Source organism: Macrobrachium rosenbergii, chromosome 3, assembly GCF_040412425.1.
Source record: "Macrobrachium rosenbergii isolate ZJJX-2024 chromosome 3, ASM4041242v1, whole genome shotgun sequence".
NCBI classification, from domain to species: Eukaryota; Metazoa; Arthropoda; class Malacostraca; order Decapoda; family Palaemonidae; genus Macrobrachium; species Macrobrachium rosenbergii.
The window spans coordinates 32,678,698-32,698,057 of record NC_089743.1 but is presented as its reverse complement, the minus strand read 5'-3'; the positions used below and the strand labels follow the sequence as shown (position 1 = coordinate 32,698,057).

At 37.2% G+C, this 19,360-nt stretch overlaps 1 protein-coding gene across 9 annotated transcripts in view; it reads left to right on the top strand.

The window, feature by feature from the left end:
* Mettl4 (Methyltransferase like 4) overlaps nt 1-19,360 on the top strand; it is a 169,662-nt gene that overhangs the window by 6,975 nt on the left and 143,327 nt on the right. For 8 of the 9 annotated variants that reach the window (XR_010857642.1, XM_067130293.1, XM_067130265.1 and 5 more), the window contains exon 2: nt 9,593-9,702. Coding sequence is in view for 2 of the 9 variants with exons in the window: in XM_067130191.1 (XP_066986292.1) it covers nt 9,593-9,702 (110 nt within the window). In the remaining 7 variants the exon portion in view is untranslated. Of the gene's footprint in view, nt 1-1,791; nt 1,898-9,592; nt 9,703-19,360 lie in introns of those variants that run through there. The other variant, XM_067130236.1, reaches the window with a different exon arrangement.

The following is a 19,360-nucleotide window of genomic DNA, read 5'->3' as shown; positions in this document are numbered from 1 at the left end:
CACTCTTGTGTGGACATCACACATTGACGATTCAATACCGCGACCGTCGTAATTTGCTCGTTACGACGCGGTTGGCGACCGATCGGCATCAGTCGCGGACCTCGGGCCTCAAAAAAAAAAAAAAAAAAAAATCAGCTGATTCCGACACCACGACGTCATACGTAATGAACATTTACGACAGCAGTGCGCACGTTGAGATGAGATTACGAACGTGCGTAGTCGTACACGACAGTCGCCGATGATTCAGGCCACGCCCACATTTAACGGTTTTTACAGGACGGCGACGTCCGTGAAGGCATGACGATTCATGATGATTTATTCCCGACTTAATTACGTCCTGTACCGACAGACGCAATGGCAGCGTCATGTGTCGTGAAAATGCCTTTTCTAATAACCTTGAAATTGTACAAAAGCATGTACAGTAGGATTATTAGAGGACAGTTACAAGAAGAACTTTTTTATTTTTTTGTTGTGTCAGCAATAACAAAAAGGAAAAAAAGGGAGCCAAAATACACTACTGCACATCCCACTAAAGGAGGAGACAAAATACACTACTGCGCATCCCCACTGTGCATGCCAAGTTGCCAAGTACATGACATATGTTGTACTGGATGGCGCATGTTGACATTGCTAATTACGTCCGATGTAATCAAATGCCGACGCCATCTCGTCAGTCGTGATGACCTTATGACAGTTGCGTCAGGCGTCATTACCTGGCGACTTTTGACAGTCGTCGTGGCACGAACGCGTAGGTGTCGTGCAGCCTTGCACTTATTTCTGGCGATAGAAATTCATTTCTCGCTATAATGTAGTTCGGATTCCACAATAAGCTGTAGGTCCTATTGCTAAGTAACCAGTTGGTTCTTAGCCACGTAAAATAAGTCTAATCCTTCGGGGCAGCCCTAGGAGAGCTGTTAATCAGCTCAATGAACTGGTAAAACTAAGGTATACTTTTTTTTTTTGCACATATGCCATCACTTAGCGGACATCGCCAAACTCGGCGACGTGGTTACGAATCATGCCGATGTTGCTGATCTGGTCATACCTAGAGCGTAACTGCGTCGTAGTGAGCAAATTACGATGGTCGCAGTCTTGAATCGCCGAAGTGTGACGCCGGCATTATGATTAAATGGTTCTTCTGCAGTGCTCGAAGTAACGCCAACTGACATAGAAGAAGGAAAAAGTATTTGAAAAACTGCTAGCCAGCACTAGGCAATAGCACAATGTTTGCAACAACGACAAAGGATTGCCGTCTAACTAACTAGGAGATTCAAAAGTCAGATCTAATGTCAATGCGAAGTCCGTCGTTCAAGGCCGCAAAGAAGATTGCGAGAGCTAGATTCATCTCCTGAAGCAATGATTATAAAATACTTACGCGCCACCTCTCTGAATCGCATTGCCAACGGATAATGTTGCAGGTGGCGCTACCTGACAACATACAGGTAATCCCATTTGAAAGGTCAAAAATTATTAATTTAGACCATCTTGGATTAACAGAAAGTGTATAAAATGTGTTACACAAAATATTTCGCCTTTGGAAGGTGCAGTCACCTAAAGCCTCCTGCAGTAAGGGGGCGAGCAACAGGCAGATTGACTGTTATGTCGTTAGTCAACGATTGCTGTACTTCTCCGGTACGATGTTGAATTTACAGGTTAAAACCAAAGTGCAGCGGGAGATTGTCGAGTCGGGTGACGCTGCGACTACGTCATTGTTTTCCCTCTCTAGAGTATGAAAGAGGACGTTCCTACGAAGTGACTGCATCGCCTCTCTGGTAAAACAGTCATGCCTAAGAAACCGCTTGGAGTCTCTTCTAGGCGTGGCTCTTAATCCTGGGTAGAGGCTGTATACTCATGGTACTCAGAAAATAGATATATTTCACTTCAGCAGTCTTTATAGGTAAGAAAATGCAGTGTTCAAATAGGCCACCTTGTGGGTTTTTTCGACACTATATATTTGAAATACATTACAAACCTAAAGAGATCAGATGAAACGGAACGGAAAGACAGTGCGGTTAGTTAATGTAATGACTTCGTTGATTTCTGGCAGAGGAGACGGTCGTTATGAGGGTTATAGGCTTGATGGTGAATTTGAGTGCTACAGAGCTCTGTGTAAGTTTGAAGCAGTCGGTGAAAGATTGCTCTTGCTAGATACAAGTTAATATGATTTTGGTTGGTGTTCATGTTTGCCACTGTTTGCAGGGCAAACTACCTTGTGATTATTGTAATTATATTTAAACACCAAAGCATTTAAAACACACGGGCATCTCCTTGTGGTTAGTTTCACGATTGAGTGGATAATTTGGCTGCTAGCAGAAGGCACGTAAACTCTGCTCGGTGTTTGTTTTACAAGAATGGAGGAACAAGCTGGTTCAGGAAAAGGAGAGGATATAATGATCAGCTCTTCATTATTGATCATTTTATGCAAAAGAAGCAAATGAGCTTACAATCTTCGAGTTTTGTGGATTTTTCAGTCTGAGATATTGTTTTGGGTAATCCGTTACGGAAGATCATAAGAATTTATGAGATTTGTGGGAAGTTCCTATATATTTCAAATTGGCATGAGGGCTTTATTTGCCAAGTTATGCTTGATGGAAATAGAATAATCCATTTTGAATCAAGACTGGTGTGATGCCGGATAGGATTTTGACACCCATGCTGTCATTTCTTTAATTTATCGGATTGATTTGATTAATTGAGAGTTATCTGGCGTCACAACTACCAGGGTCACCGACGCCGTTAATTTATCGGAGATAATTTTGAAGTTGTTTAGAGGTTATTTATTTAGGTGTGATTGTCTTAAAAGATTAATAGTTAAAATACAAGATAAAGAAGATGATGATAAAACAGGACAGGTAGTTGGGATGTTCACACCAATATATAGTTAATAAAATACAGTCAGTACACACCAAAACAAGATTGTACTTTTATAACATTAGGCCAGTTTCGATACATGGGCATGAGTCATGACATTGCTCAGTTGTGACAGACAGGGAATTGGTAGCATTTGAAAAGTCTTGAGAACGCAGGCTAGCGGGCGAAGTAGGGCATGGTAGGGATAACCCAAGCGAAACATTCCAGAGAACAACAGAGGAAAGTCATATAGGAATGTTTGGATGATCAGAGGGAACTGTCACCGGACAGACGTTTGTGAAATAATTATCGAGCTCCTATGCATTCCCTGTGATGGTGCAGGAATTGATTGCTGGATATTTAATTGTATATATGCAATGAGATGACGTCTTGGCTTCTGGCTAAGAAACTTTGTTTTATTTTTACATGGAACTGTGCTTTTCAGATAACCGTGGAGGATTTTCAGCTGTTATAATATCTCTGGATAGTTTTTTGTTGAATCATTGTTTGGGTGGGATTTGATCAAATAGAGAGAACGGGAACGGACAAGTGAGCGAAAAGAATGTACGATGCGGAGAGAGCGTGCCACGAATGTTAGAAAGAAAGCGCCGTTATATCCACGAAGTGCTAGATTTGTTTTTTTTTTTCAGGCAAAGAATGACACAATATACTAGAGTCGTCAGCGTGCTGCTGGTGTGGCCTTTTTTTTGGGAGGGGGAAGGAAACAGCTATATATATATATATATATATATATATATATATATATATATATATATATATATATATATATATATATATATATATATATATATATATATATACATACATACATACATACATACATACATATATACACACATATATATGTATGTATGATTACAGTCCGTTAGTCCGAAGGCCCGATAGTCCGAAGGTCCGATAGTCGTAGGTCTAAGCCGGCATTCCGAGGCAAGCGCCCCCAACCCCGCCTGATTAATCCCCCCGCCTCCATGGCTAATACGGCAAAATTGTAACCAGTAAACACCCCTAGGGTACGTTATGTTGGTATTTTTCTGGGTGTTTACTGGTTACAATTTTGCCGTATTAGCTATGGAGGGGTGGGGGGCTGATTACAGTCCGTCGGACTATCGGGCCTTCTGACTTTCGGACTATCGGACCTTCGGACTATCGGGCCTGCTGACTTTCGGACTATCGGACCTTCGGACTATCGGGCCTTCGGACTATAGGGCGGTCACCGTATCTATGTATAAGAATTTTACAACATCCACAATAGTTATTTCGTTAAATATGTAAAGATAAATAATTGAAGCTATCCATTTTGATGGAGTCTTGTTAAGTGAATTTGCAGTATATATATAGTAGGGTGGTGTAAAGAAGAGAGTGTTGAGAATGAAGTAACGATAGGAACTTGACAGCATTAAGATATGCAGATGATGTTTTAACTAGCGAAACACTGCAGGATTTACAATGTTTACTTAACAAAGTGCATCACACTTTTATGGGACTCGAAGTAAATCTAAGAAAAACAGAAGTATTGGGGTTAGAATATGCAAATTTTTCAAATATTTTGGAACAATGATATCCAGTACAGATTCTTTCGAGTTGGACTTTTTAAAAAAAAAAAAAAAAAAAAAAAGCAAATAATGCACAGTGGACCAGCAGGTGGACAAAATTAAAATTTTTACCTTTCCCAATTACTGAAACAATTATGAAAATCAAGAATACATATATCAAGGACAAAGGAATGCAATATTATAAATTGTAAGCAACACCCTGGCCCAGTCCTATGCAGGCTGAAACATGATCAAACTTGTTACTGTTGGTTGTTCACTGCTTCCTCATGCAAAACCTTGTCATTGTTTCTTTATATACATAAAAGTTTATAATGGGGTACAAAAAATTGCAAAGGTTTGCAAAGATTGGCAATGGTGCCAAATGTTAAGTAATTCTATCACAATTTTTGCCACAAAGTACTTTTTGCTACTTATTGCAACTTTGTTGATAGTGCACATAAACATTCAATAAACTATAAAAAAAATAATCACAAATAATTATCTTATATAATATGTTTAGAATGTTATTAGATCCAAATAAGATCAATTTCTGCTTTAGAAGTATTTTTGTCCCTAAATACCTCATTCTGGCCCACTGCAATGGACAGGTTGAATAAGTTTTGGAAATAAATACAATGCAGCTGTATCATGAAATAAGATTATGCATAAATATAGCACGGACATGAATCTTGCATGAGAATGAAACTGTAGCCAAAAGATTTCGTTTATTGGAAAACAGAGCATTAAGAAGAATATTAGGAGTCGGATGGCAGTATAAAGTTAGAAATGAGACCATAAGTGAAATTATGAGAGTTCCAATTATAAATGAGATAATGAGGGACAGGGAGATGGCTTGGACATGTTTTCTTGGCACAGCCCCTGTGAGAATGGTACGTGATAGTGTCTGCTGGACCCCTGTGGACACCAGGGGAGTTGGAAGACTCAGACCTTCTTGGATGAGAACTGTGAGAAGGAAGGCGGAGAAGTGGAGGAGATTTTTAGAAGATAAAGCTCAGGGGGACATGAATGGCGGAATTTCACAGAGGCCCTTTGCGTCATGGGCGTTAAGCTGTCAATTATGTAATTAATATATAGTCTAGATTAAAGTAGTGGCTCTGCTGGACAAAATATGCAGGATTTGCAACATATATATATATATATATATATATATATATATATATATATATATATATATATATATATATATATATATATATATATATATATAATATACAGTACTGTACTGTATATGTGTGTGTGTGTGTGTGTGTGTGTGCTTGTGCATGTTGCCTCGAGAGCGAAATCCTTGACGTTTTGTTCGTTCTCTCAGACTTTGGGGAAGCACAGCCAGAACCGTGTATCCCAACGCAAACAAATGGACTACATGCCACCATAGAGCGCTCTGCTATAAAAAATCGAATCCCAGCTCATCTTCTCTGTCCACAGATCGCACAGTTCATTCGCGTCCATTCTTCCAGTGGCAGATTTTATTGTTTTCACTTTTCTCCTTTCTTCTTGTTTTCTCTCATTAGCTTCCAAGGAAATGGCTTGCGTTTAAGGATATCTTTAGAATGGAAAAGCATCGTTAAGGTCAAGTGAATGACAGTGTTTTTATGTTCGAATTCAAGAATAATCACTCTTTCAGCTTTATTTGCATTTGCATATCTGTAATGTTATAGTTTCTTACGATAATTCAGTAGTTTTTTACGAACCTTCCTGTGGCCAAAACTTTGAAGGTGCTGTTTTCAGTGAGCAATGTATAAGAAAGAATGTTGCATTCAGAATTTTAGGCTGGAGTCTTAGTTACGGGAAAGATTTTCTTTGCAATAATAGTAATTCTAACTTGCACAGAAATGGAGAGTGAAATCCACATTAATTTGGGTGTATAGATATATTACGATGTATGCAAATATTTTATGTATTTAGGCAACAAAATTATTATGAATATTGGTCTTCAATAACAATAATGGTAATTATTAAAATTTATTTCATCACGCACACACCCATATATATATATATATATATATATATATATATATATATATATATATATATATATATATATATATATATATATATATATATATATATATATATATATATATATATATATATATATATATTTTATATATATGTATGTGTGTCAAGTGTCACTAATTTGACATTTTGCATTATAATACATTGAAAATTAAGGCACTAATTACTTGCGGATACTGAATTCACTATAAATTAGGAATATCGCACTCCCAAAGATAATGCAAATTATAAACGCTAATACCCTGACCAGGATTCGAGCCTATGTTTTTAGGCTTTGAATTTGGTTAGAAGAATATAATCTACTCAGCCAAAAAATGAATGGCTTTTTAAAGACTGTGTTACTCTAGTTACAACCCAAAAACTCACAGGTATAAATTCTGGTCCAGGTACATTGTAGCTCTTCGTTGGGCGAGTCGGTAGAGCTGTGGACTGGACCTCGCCAGGCCCAAGTTCGAGTCTCGGGCCGGCTGATGAAGAGTTAGAGGAATTTATTTCTGGTGATAGAAATTCATTTCTCGCTATAATGTGGTTCGGATTCCACAATGAGCTGTAGGCCCCGTTTCTAAGTAACCAATTGGTTCTTAGCCACGTAAAATAAGTCTAGTCCTTCAGGCCAGCCCTAGGAGAGCTGTTAGTCAGCTCAGTGGTCTGGTAAAACTAAGGTACACTTAACTTTAACAAGCATTTGTAATATTTGATACCTTTTGGGTTTAAGTTACTCTGCACACACACACACATACACACACACACACACACACACACACACACACACATATATATATATATATATATATATATATATATATATATAGTATATATACATATATATATATATATATATATATATATATATATATATATATATATATATATATATATATATATATATATATATATATATATATACAGTATATATATACTATATATATGTATATATTATAATATGTGTGATATGTCTTATGATATGAATGTTTTCTGTAAAATTAATATGTTTTCTGAAATTTTGATATATTCCCTCTTGTATTTGTCATGTGCTGTGTGATGAGATATCAGGTCTCAGATCTTAAGAGGCTTAGTTGACTGTGTGATTTTAGAGATAAGATACATTTTCCCATCCTGTTAGGCTCTTGTGTTTGCACAGCTGAATGTTTGTTCAGGTGTCAAGTGTGTACCACGGTATCTGTCCCTTTATGCGAGAGAGGCCCTAAACCACTCAAGTTGTCAACTAAAAGGGAGACGAGATGACAGGTTTAGATAACAGTGGGTGGTCTAAAAGTTTGTTGTTGGCACAAGTGTTAAGACAGGAAATTCTCTGTTAACTAAAGAGATATGGGATGACAGGTTTAGATAAGCTGCCTGATCCAGAGGCCTTTTCTGTTTGGAAAAGTGTGAAGACAGGAAATCCCCTCTCTATTTAAAAGGATGTATGCTGACAGGCCCAGATAGCTCTTTTCGAGCCAGAGAATAATTCCCTGATTATTTTCCCTCCTCTGTTTATTCCTTTTTTTCCCAGGGAAGACTCCCAGAGTGACCATTTCCAAAAAATGCCTAACTGGCAATATAGGTTTATTCTCATAGTAGATTTTTGGGAAACTGATCAGTCCAGACAGAGACTCTGTAGAGTTTGGTTAGGTTTTGTCTCTCTCTCTCTCTCTCTCTCTCTCTCTCTCTCTCTCTCTTCGGAAGAGAGTAAAACTTATAATAAGTTTGGTGGTCACTGTTAATAATATTTAATGTTCCCTTGGTAAGGTCTGACATAGGAAAAGTGTGTTAGCAGTGTAACAGGTGCCTTAGATAAAAAGTGAGTTTCTGCTGCAGCAAGAGTTTTGTAAAAGTGTTCAGAAACTTGTAAACTTGTATAAGGTAAAGTGGTTTTTACTTATTTTTACCATGATAAAAAGATAGAAACTTTAAAGAGATTTTGCCTTAGTGAAATTATTGTAGATAAACCTTTTGTGCATTTTTTGTATGTTCTTGTTTTTACATTTTTTGTGTGTTCTTGATTTTATAATTTCATAGTTTTACCCAAACTTTTGTGTTGGTGATTTAACATTTATTTACTTAGCATTTTACATTTGTTGATACTTTAACATTGCATACTTGATTTGATTTTTATTTGCTAAAATTTTTTTTTCAAATCTTGAGTAAATCGTACTAGTTTGAATTTTACTTAGTTAACATAATTTCTTAATAAATTAAAGTTTTGTGAATTAATCTTGTTTAAGAATTAATTAAATCTCATGTTGTTTTCAAGTAATGGTAGATTTTTCAGATTGTGAATTCTACTTACAACTTTTGAAGTTAGAAATAAATTTTTGTATTTAAAGTTTTAAAAACACAGTGTTTCATTTTTTGACCACCAGCAAATAAAGTTGTGTGTGCATAAGCCAAAGTGATGACATTTTTTGTTCTCCTTCAAACAGTTGAAGTTAAAGAAGACCAGGGAAACAGTTATAGTTGTTTGATGGAGTGATGCCATTTTTTATCTAGTATATCTCAATACCTCACACATAACTTGATAAACCTAGTTTGATATTTCAAGTGATAAGCAAGTTTTAAGGGATCACTGTTACCTTCAGAGTGTTCAGTCATAGTTGTATTGTTATGAGGGTTCAGGTATCTGGCTGAAGTGAGGTAAATTATTGGATTTTGTTACTAGTTGTGTAATAACCAGGTACTTGGTACGCTTCTTGACATATATATATATATATATATATATATATATATATATATATATATATATATATATATATATATATATATATATATATATATATGTGTGTGTGTGTGTTAATCAACCAGTGTAAATTTTCTTGTAGAGAAGGTAAAAGTTGGATATACTTCATAAAAGTAATGCATCCCAAAGCAGCGACATTAGGCTAGGCTATTTCCATGGGCGTTCATTGTTTTGCAAGGCTGAAAGAGCTCTTTGAATAGAATATGCTTTGATACGGTCGAAGATGAGGAACTGTAATTTAAAAACCAAAAATGATAGTTATGATTGAACCATGTAGCACAAAAGACATTTCTTGAACTGGGCTAAATAAGTGTAATTATTTTCTACCTCCACTTCTCCAATAATCGTTGGAACTCCTTTTACCTTTTGTGCTGTTATGATTTTTTCTCACAATGGTATTCTGTTGTTCTTGCAGAAGTGGACTGTTTTTATTTTGGAAGTTCTTGAAGCCTTGCCAGATGATCTACTTGGACCTGTTTCTCGCTTCCATCCAGGGGCACCCGCGAAGTATCCTTATCTCGACAAGTAAGTTTATGAATCTGCTGCGTCATCTGATACTCCTCACCCTCGCTTTCTTGTTTAGGTAATGATGCCCGAGTGCCTTCTGCGCTTTGTGTGGGCTAGTGAATGTAACTAACTGAATGGGTATCTTTTCTTTCTGTCTTTATATCTGTGTTTGAGTAAATATTTTTATTATTTATGAACACATTTATGTGTATATGTGTGTACACATACATATATGTATGTGTATATTATATGTTTATATATATATATATATATATATATATATATATATATATATATATATATATATATATATATATATATATATATATATATATATATTATATGTGTGTGTGTGTGTGTATATGCCACAGGGCCAGGGTAGCAAATGCCCATAGCTTTCCAAAACCAAAGAAAAAAAAAGCAGGAAAAGAAAACTGGTTTAGCTTTGAGAAACATATTAGCGTCCGAGAAGGCTTTCATGAAGGAAGTTGCTGGGTGCCGTAGGCAGCGCGGTGTGCAGGGAGTCGGGGGAAAAGGGTTTTCTTGCGGGACGAGTGGATACTTCACTGTACTTTGTGTCTGGAGTAATAAAGTCCTGTAAGTTCGAGGTTTCCGATATCATGAAATGCGCAAATCTCTCATTTTATTGTCAGTTATGATATGCATATTACACACGTGAAAGTGATTTAATATAGACAGATATGGTGCCGTTCCCCCGATAGGGCGTGGATAGAAACAACACCTCGGTCGCTGCCATATTCATACTTTTATTGTCGAGTCGTAAATGAACTCTGCGCAGTTAATCTTCCACAGCAACTGCTGCTTCATACACCGACTCAAGAGGATCATCAGCAATGTTTCGAACCCCCTAAACACACTGCACCATTTTCGGGTTGTCTGGATATAAAGGGTCTTCCTTTCTAGTACCTCTCTTATGCCATTCATCCAACCCTTTCTTCTTCCCCTCATCATTTTCGAATTGTCCCCACACACCTATCCTTGTATGTTCATTCCATAATATGAGCTGATTCATTCTTTCATATTAGTTAACCCCCTTTACCGCTTCAGTGTATCAACACTTTTCACTTTTCATTTCCCATATCCTCGCGAACAGTTTATCTCGGCAGCTTCAGCCTTTTTACTTCATTCTCAGTCACTATCCAGACTTCACTTCCACAGAGGAGAGTTGGCTTAACAATCCGTTTATACACTCCCATATTTGCTTCCATAGAAATTTTCTGTCCCACTCCAGTCTTCTGCACACCTCTGCAACCTTTCTTGCTTCGTGTGTTCTGTGACTCATCTCTTCCCAGCCTACCATCTTCTGTTATATTTACATCCAAATATTCATACAGATACAAATGAGCTACTTCCAGTCTTTCACCATTCTTATGAACATGAACTTCTCCGTGTTTCTGGTTTCTTTATCTTTAATAAAAAACTTTCTTTTGCTCACTCTCAACTTCTCTTGCAAGCATCAGCCATTCCACGCTCTATTCACGGCTCATCACCTTATTCAATAACATTCTCTGATCTCGTGCATCGCTTGACCTCGAAAGGTCGAGTGGTTAAGGTTAACCTAAATCTGACATATCGGGCTCGACTGTGAATCCTTCCGTCGGCCCCAGAGGTGCCTCATTTCTTTCATTATTTGCATCAAAGGCTTTGTAGCGACAAGCGTAGCAAAAAATTGTTAATAAGTCTGGAAGTAAGGGGGCCATCGTGCCCAGTACATGATATTATATACATGAAGTACAGCAAGAAAGGCATAGACACACATGCACGCACGATACATATATATATATATATATATATATATATATATATATATATATATATATATATATATATATATATATATATATATATATATATATATATATATGTGTGTGTATTATGGCATGCTATGCACACATTTACAAGTATACATACATTACATTCATATACATACATTATATATATATATATATATATATATATATATATATATATATATATATATATATATATATATATATATATATATATATGCGTGTGTGCGTGTGTTTGCCATTCTTGCTGTACTTCATGTATACACTCTTGACGACTGAAAAAGGCTGCATACCAACATCCTATGGGAACTGCATAGCAACTGGCGTTTTGTTCACATGGGCAGAACGGCAAGTGCACCTGGCGATGAATACTTCATTCCGGTACATCGATTCGGGTATTGTAATGGGTCATTGAAGCTCGCATCAGAATACTCAGCGGATAGAAATGACTCCTTGAAGGTCTAAGGCGGATAGAGAAACAAGGAAAGAGACACAGCGACAGAGTGAATGAGAGGTTGAATAGTTCAACGCAATACAGTAGGAAGGAAACTGTTATGACAGTCTTTCAGGCTTACGTCAGTGTAGGCAACATCATATCCCTTCAGTGAGAGGACGAGATAGAATCAGCAGTATACGATCCTTATCCTAATTTCGCCTTAGTATCGTTCATGAACTGTAAAGATTCATCATAACTAGATGTTTTATTACTCAAGGAATTTCTGAAGGCTCGAAGAAGCTTGATAGGTTAAAAAATAAATAATGAAAATTCCAACGACAGTTGAAAAAAATGTGGCTCATTAGTTAGAGTCAGTCGACTTACTTTTGAACTCGTCTTTAAATAGATGCGATTCAACAATGAAAGGGAAAATTTCGCCTCAAAAATTTTTTTATATATTTATATATGTAGATATACAAAAATTTGTATACAGTATATTTACATGCATACACATATATATGTATATATATATGTGTGTGTGTGTTCAAGTTCGAGGAATGTATCAAAAGAATTAAAACAATGAGAGAGTAGTTGAGAGGGTCTGGCTTGGTTTGGAAAATATGAAAGGGGAGTTCTAGGTGGAGTAAATGCGAAGGTAGATGATAGAGAAGGGAACTGAATTGTTGTTAAGTTTATTGTTCCTGGAATAAATGAGAATGGAAAGCCTGTTGTGGACATGTGTTGTAAAAGCAACCTGATTTTTGGGAAAACGTGGTTTTCAAAGGCAGATGTTCATGTGTATACTTGGTAGAGAAAAAATGAGCAAACGAGCTTGGTAGATTACCTGTTAGTGCAGGATAAATTGAAAGAATTACAGCGGCATAACTCTTAATGTACCAGGGAAGGATATCGTATGATTTGACAGAAATGTAAGACAGAGGACAGAAGGACTGTTAGGTAAGGAAAACTTTGGGTTAAGACGAGGAAGAGAGAGAGTGTGTGGACCAAATGTTTATTATGAAACAATTTTGTGAGTCGTTTAAAAGTGCAGGAAAAAGCTGGATGTGTTCCAATTGGAAAAAAGAACAAAAACAAAAAAAACTTACAATGGAATCAGTGAACAGGCAATGTGAATGGTAGTGAGGATGTATATTGTAGAAGATAAGTTGTTGATAGCGATTTAAAAGTATTTGGGGTGAAAGTGAAGTACGTATGAAATTATGAAGACAGCAGAGAAAATGACTGGCTGTACAAGTTAGTCAGAAACGGGGGCGTGTTGTATCTTTATGGCTGTTTTATATACTTTTATGGATGGAGAGTTTTGAAAAGTCCGAGAGAGGCGATTAGTTGAAGATGGAAATTTGACGGATGAGAAAATGTTTTTTTTATTGGGATATGGTATGGTTCATGTTTGAAGATGATACTATAATGGTTTGGGATAGTAGAGAGAAACTCTGAAAACTAGTGGAAGGGACTAAATCGGTTGTAAGAGGAGAAAAGTATGAGGGTGAGAAAAAAGGCGACCCATAGAATAAGCAAAGCAAGGAAGGCAGCAGGGTGGGTGCAGAGATTGGGAATTAGGAATGTATGTAGAGATCATAGAGCCAGCATTTCTTTATGGAAGTGAAGTGTGCATATTGGATGCGAATGGAGGGTGTGAGAACTGTGGAGATTCGCAAAGTGCTAGAAATGTTAGAATAACAAAAGGATAGATCTGAATGTTTTAAGATGGTTTGGTCATGAACAACGAATGGATGACGCCAGGTTTGTGAAAAGAATGAAAAATTCGAAAGCGTTAGGAGGAGTGAGGAGAGGAAAATCTAGAAACTTGTTGGGTAAGAAGTGCAAGTTTGCTTGCTGTAAGATAGAAGTGGATTATATAAGGCATGTATGGGGTTGACATACTGCTAATGAGTATTCTGTGATGATGCAGGAAGTGGCTATTGTGTAAATTTCCTACCAGGGGCTCACCTGCGGCTCAGCATTTAGAATATGAATTAGTCTGATTGTTGTCTAGTGTATATATATATATATATATATATATATATATATATATATATATATATATATATATATATATATATATATATATATATATATATTTGGCCTTTTGGTTGTGACACTGATACTGACCTTGTACTTCAGTTTGGTCTTATTATGTTGTAAACTTTTAGTCTCGACATACTCATAAGTAAATCATAGAGGTTTCTTCTGTATTATCTTATTATCAGGGAAAACTGGATCAAGTTTCTTTGTTAGAAAGAACAGAATTTGTACTTTGCATTTTGGTAATATGGTATTGCTAAGTGTCATAGTGAATACACACTTGAAGTGGTAAGAGTCTCTTTCCGTATTTTAAATCACAACTCAGGGAGAAATCTCATTGATGAGAAAAGCTAAAAAGTTTCGAGAAAAGCTGCCTTTCTCCTCTCCACTGACTGTCAGAGGCTGCTCAACACACGAAATAAGGAAAGCTTTGATCGTTAACGATCAGTGAAGTTACATTGGTGTCCTGTTCTGTGCTTTAGCGTATATGAGGTATGGGGCAGACTTATGATTTTAAAATATAACTCAGGAAAATGGTGTTTGTTTTTTATCGACGGTCTGTTGAATTATTCTTCTTGTTACTCCTACACGTGTCTTCTTGGGTTTGACCCCTAAATACATCACTGTCGTGAGGTTGACCTCCTTCGATATGTCACGGTTGGAGGTTTGACCTCCCGCTGGACCCGTCGGCATTTCTCTAAATGTATTGTCTCAGACGTATACTTCTTCATAATCTAACCACCAACTGTTGGACTCAGTACTGTTGATCTTCAGGTGCGCTGTAATGAAATGACACACAAGCATACGTACACACACACATAGACATACTGTCGAGAATTTTTCTCGTCTTTTATACCGGTTCGTGCCCGTTGTTCTGGGCAGTTATACGAAGTCCACAGACTGTGACTCCGAGCCAGCACTACAGGGTGGTAGCTACAACAAACGCGAGTACATTTTATGATTTTTCTACAAAAATAAACTACTTCACAAAAAAAAAAATACCCAAGCTATTTAAAATTACGTTACTATGAAAAGCTAAGTGCAAATTTACAATGATTTTACGTTAATTCAAGCTATAGCTGGGTTTACAAAATCTACCAACGACGAAGTCGTGAAGCAAGCAATCACAAAAAATCACAAGCCGGAAAAACTGGAAGAATATGGTTGTATTTCTGGCATTGATTTACATTATAATATTTTTTGTATTTTTTTAACTTGTCATTTTCCCTAAGGTAAACTGTATAACTGTAAAATATTTCGCTGAAGGTAATTTGAAGAATAGCAGTATTTCTTTTGTTCATAAAGTATATACGGACTTCTCTGTTATTTTCCAAGGATGAGTAAATTCAACGGTTTTGCCCCAGATAATAAAGCCAGCTAATGCTGGCATAGGCTCTTGCTCGTAGAGCAGCCCGTATGTGATGATATATATATATATATGTATTTGTGTATGTATGTATATACATACACACATACAGTACATATATATATATATATGTATGTATATACATACATACACACATATACTGTATAAGGTGGATCACGTGGACCTGGTGATGTTTTCTGGTAGTTGGTAAAAAGGCAGCGGGTTCTGGTGTACTGTAGTGTGTCTGAGGGCCTCGCTCTCTCTCTCTCTCTCTCTCTCAACTTTTAGTGTTCTCGGTTTCGTATGGTTGGCAGAATAATTGATTTTAAATGGGAGTTAAGGGATGATTTTTCTTGCCGTGTATGTAGTTCTTACATGAGGCCAGTGGGGTCCTCTGCCGTTTCGGTTATTTCGAATCCTGAAGTTTGTTCTCCCCTGGACCCACTTAGAGTGGGACCTGGTTCTCCCTAATAGTTTGAATTCGATGGTTGTTGGCGACATAACCAAAAACGGCGCCTCTCTGCAGGTGGTAAGAGATCGTCTCCGAATGGCACGTCGTGGTCAGACCAATTTGGGGGATAAGTTGCCATAGTCACCTATTTTTGTAGATACTGGTGAGGCGGATTTTTGGGCTGGACTGGGAGGAGAGACGTTCTAGTCGATAATTTTACGAAGGGCGTTCTCATTCTATAAGTTTTTGAACGCCTGGAAATACAGTTATAAATAGAAACACGCCTTCTTCTTTCGGCTTCTGTTCTTGTTTGTTATACCACTTTTCTATCACCGTTTAGATGATGTACTGAATATCTGTTTGCATATCTATTATTAACGAGCGCTGGGCAATTCTGTCGAGCACTTTTTGCGTAACTGTCTAGCGTAGGCATCTTTTTGGGTACTCACTATTCCGTTTGAGCCCCAGGTCCGTAGGTCTTGTATAAACATCCGGCGGGGACTTCTCTTTTTTCCTTAGTCACGTGAATGTCCAAGAAGGCAGATTCTCGTTGGTACTGAAACCGGAGGTGAAATTGAACCTAAACTCTTTAGTGAAGCTCTGCGATCATGTTGTACTTCCTCGTCAGATACACACTAAAGAATCTATGCTTCAGTATGTACTGGAGTAAGTAAAGGGCATCCTCTGGCAGATGAGCACACATTCTGCGATGGTTCCCCTGTAAAAATTTGCAAACAGAACTCCTAGCGGGGGGGAGTCATTTGCAGCGCTATCTTGTTTCACATGCTTGTTAATAAATAATGTTTTAAACACACACACACACACACACACACACACACACACACACACACACACACACACACACACACATACATATATATATATATATATATATATATATATATATATATATATATATATATATATATATATATATACACATATACAAAGCTGTTAACTTCAACAGTGGATGGCTCCAGAAGAAACTAGACATATAGTGAGGAGAGGATCCAGTCTTCTGTTGTGGCCGTTGTCCGGAATTTTAAATCCAAATACCTTGTATTCATTAAAGACAGTTGTAAAAATCGTAATATCCTCAATTAGTTTAATGAGTAAATTTTTTATTGCGCGTGTAAATAATTAGCGTACGACTTATTTGAAAGTGCAGACGCTAGCCTATTAAAAACTGTTTAACAAATTTTTATTCAGATTCTTCTATATAAATAGAACTGAGATTGTTACTGTTAAATAAACTTAATGGTAATAATAAGTTTATATCCGCTCATGGCATCATGTGAATACAGAATTAAGTTACTGTAGTTAAAGCAAAAATACATAAAAAAAATCAAGCATTCGTCATAGTGAAATGTGGACTGTTTAAGTGGTATTACCTGCATATAGTGACAGTAATGGATCTGGCTAGCACCATTAAACAGTATTCACTATAGTTAAACAGTAAAGAAGCTAAAGCGTTAACCTCTCAGAGGGTTCTATTAGAAATGTTAAGCATCAAGAACCCTCTTAGGGTAATTAAATCACATGAAAACACAAGACCAATTTATATTTGCCCATGTTTTTATCTGGGCAACTAGGCTGCAGCTATGTTGCATTGATCTAGTACGAGTTGGTTCCCCGGTTATGTCCGTCATCCCAGCTAATGACTTGTAGTTGTCCAGTTTCATAACTTTAATCATACTCGGATCATTACGTGCTTGGTGCGTGTTGGCCTCTATGCTCGTCGAATTTGTGTTAATTTGTTTGTTTTTTATTTTACCCGTAAATCTGCGCGTTCTGATATCTGCAAGTTACACAATTACTATAACGTAGCCCGCGCTGGAACCCGGAGCTGCTGAATCCCCTACCCTCCCAATCTCCTACCTAACCCGCCCCCACCCAGGGCGGACAATCAGGTTTGCAGGAGGAAGGTGGATGTCTCCCATACCCTCCTGTTCCCCTACGTACCCTGCCCCACCCGAGGAGGACAAACTGGTTTGCAGGGGGTGGGTGGCTGTGTCATGGCTCCCCTACAGTCACCCGGGGGGGACAAACAAGAGAAGTCCACATGGCTTTTATTATTATAGATTTCTTTTGCTTTCAGTATCTTAATCATTTGATGCCACCTAAAATGAAAACAGTATAGTTTTGGTGAAAAACACTTTGAATTTATTAGTTATATATGGTATTAGCTACTTAAGTATACATGGCTCTTAATTGAACAGAGAGAGAATATTGTCAACAAACACATTAATTTGCAAATTAAACCATATGTATTATAGAACCGATTTGCAATCAGAAAACAAACAAAAATAAATCAGACAAATCCATATTTGCTATAAACAAAGAAATGAACTTTCACACAGACAATTTCATGTAAGGAAACATTTAGGTACAAAGTACATTAAATACCTGTACATCATTTACCATTAGTCAGCAACAATTTGAACCTCCATGAAAAAGAATAAGCTGATCATGGAATCAGTGAGATATGAGGCTATCTGACAAACCATGCAAATCCAAGTTAACTTGCTCTTTCCCTATTTTGAATTATGTTTGCTTGTCTGGCTGTTGAAAATAAAGCAGGCAGGTAGAGTCTGGAAAAAGCCAGCCTCCTTTCCAATTTTGGCAGGATAGCATGTTTTCCTCTCTGAAGCACACGTGTTGGTTCACCGCCCGATGACCTGGTTTCCCTCTGGGGCTTAAAGGCCTATGGTGCAGGTGAACTTGGCCACCTCTACCTGGGATTTCTTAAGTGGCAGTGGACAATCTTGCAGAGGACCTATGCATTACATTTGTACGAACTGGGTAAAGATTTTGGTAAATATTGATAAATTATGGTCAAATGGGATAATCCAACTAAGAAAATGTAAATTAATGGGTATGCCGGGGGACGTCTGCTTTGCCATTTGAAATCTTCCCATACATCCCACCACTGGCGATTGGATCAACGCCTCCTTCTGATGACAGGGTGGTGACAGTCTTGTTCGACTTTCAGTAGAGCGCCAGTATATAGTCGCTGGATTAGTATTTCACAAACCCCACTTGACAGCCTACTTCTCTGTCTTGAATGATCTACTTCCCTTTTGAGCTCCGATCATTTTTGCAATTCAAGACAAAACTAAAATTATGGCTCCTCATCTCTAGTTTTCCTAACCTTTGTAATGGTTTATTGATCATTCGGTGTAAAGGGTTTATGTAATTTTTTAGGTGTGGTTAGTCAACAGAATCCGATTTGCCAGACATGGCATGTACTTTCAGTCGCTTTTCATTGAATAAATGATGTCTCAAAGCAAATTTGAAGTAGGCCCTTTATTGTCTCAAACTTTCATCCGGTCATTTCCAGCTTGGGATGAAAGGTGTCTGTACCTGCATTCTGCAATGAGGTGGTTCTATTCTAAAATAATCTGCTTAGGTCTCTCCTGTGCTAATCATTTCGACAATTGGAGTTGCTGCGATCGTCGACTGTTCCTAGATTGTATTAAACTTTGCAGTTCAAAAGTGACTTAGAATGCATTAGAAGATGGGGACAGGTATGATACATCAGAGACTTGAAGGATTTTAACTGAAGT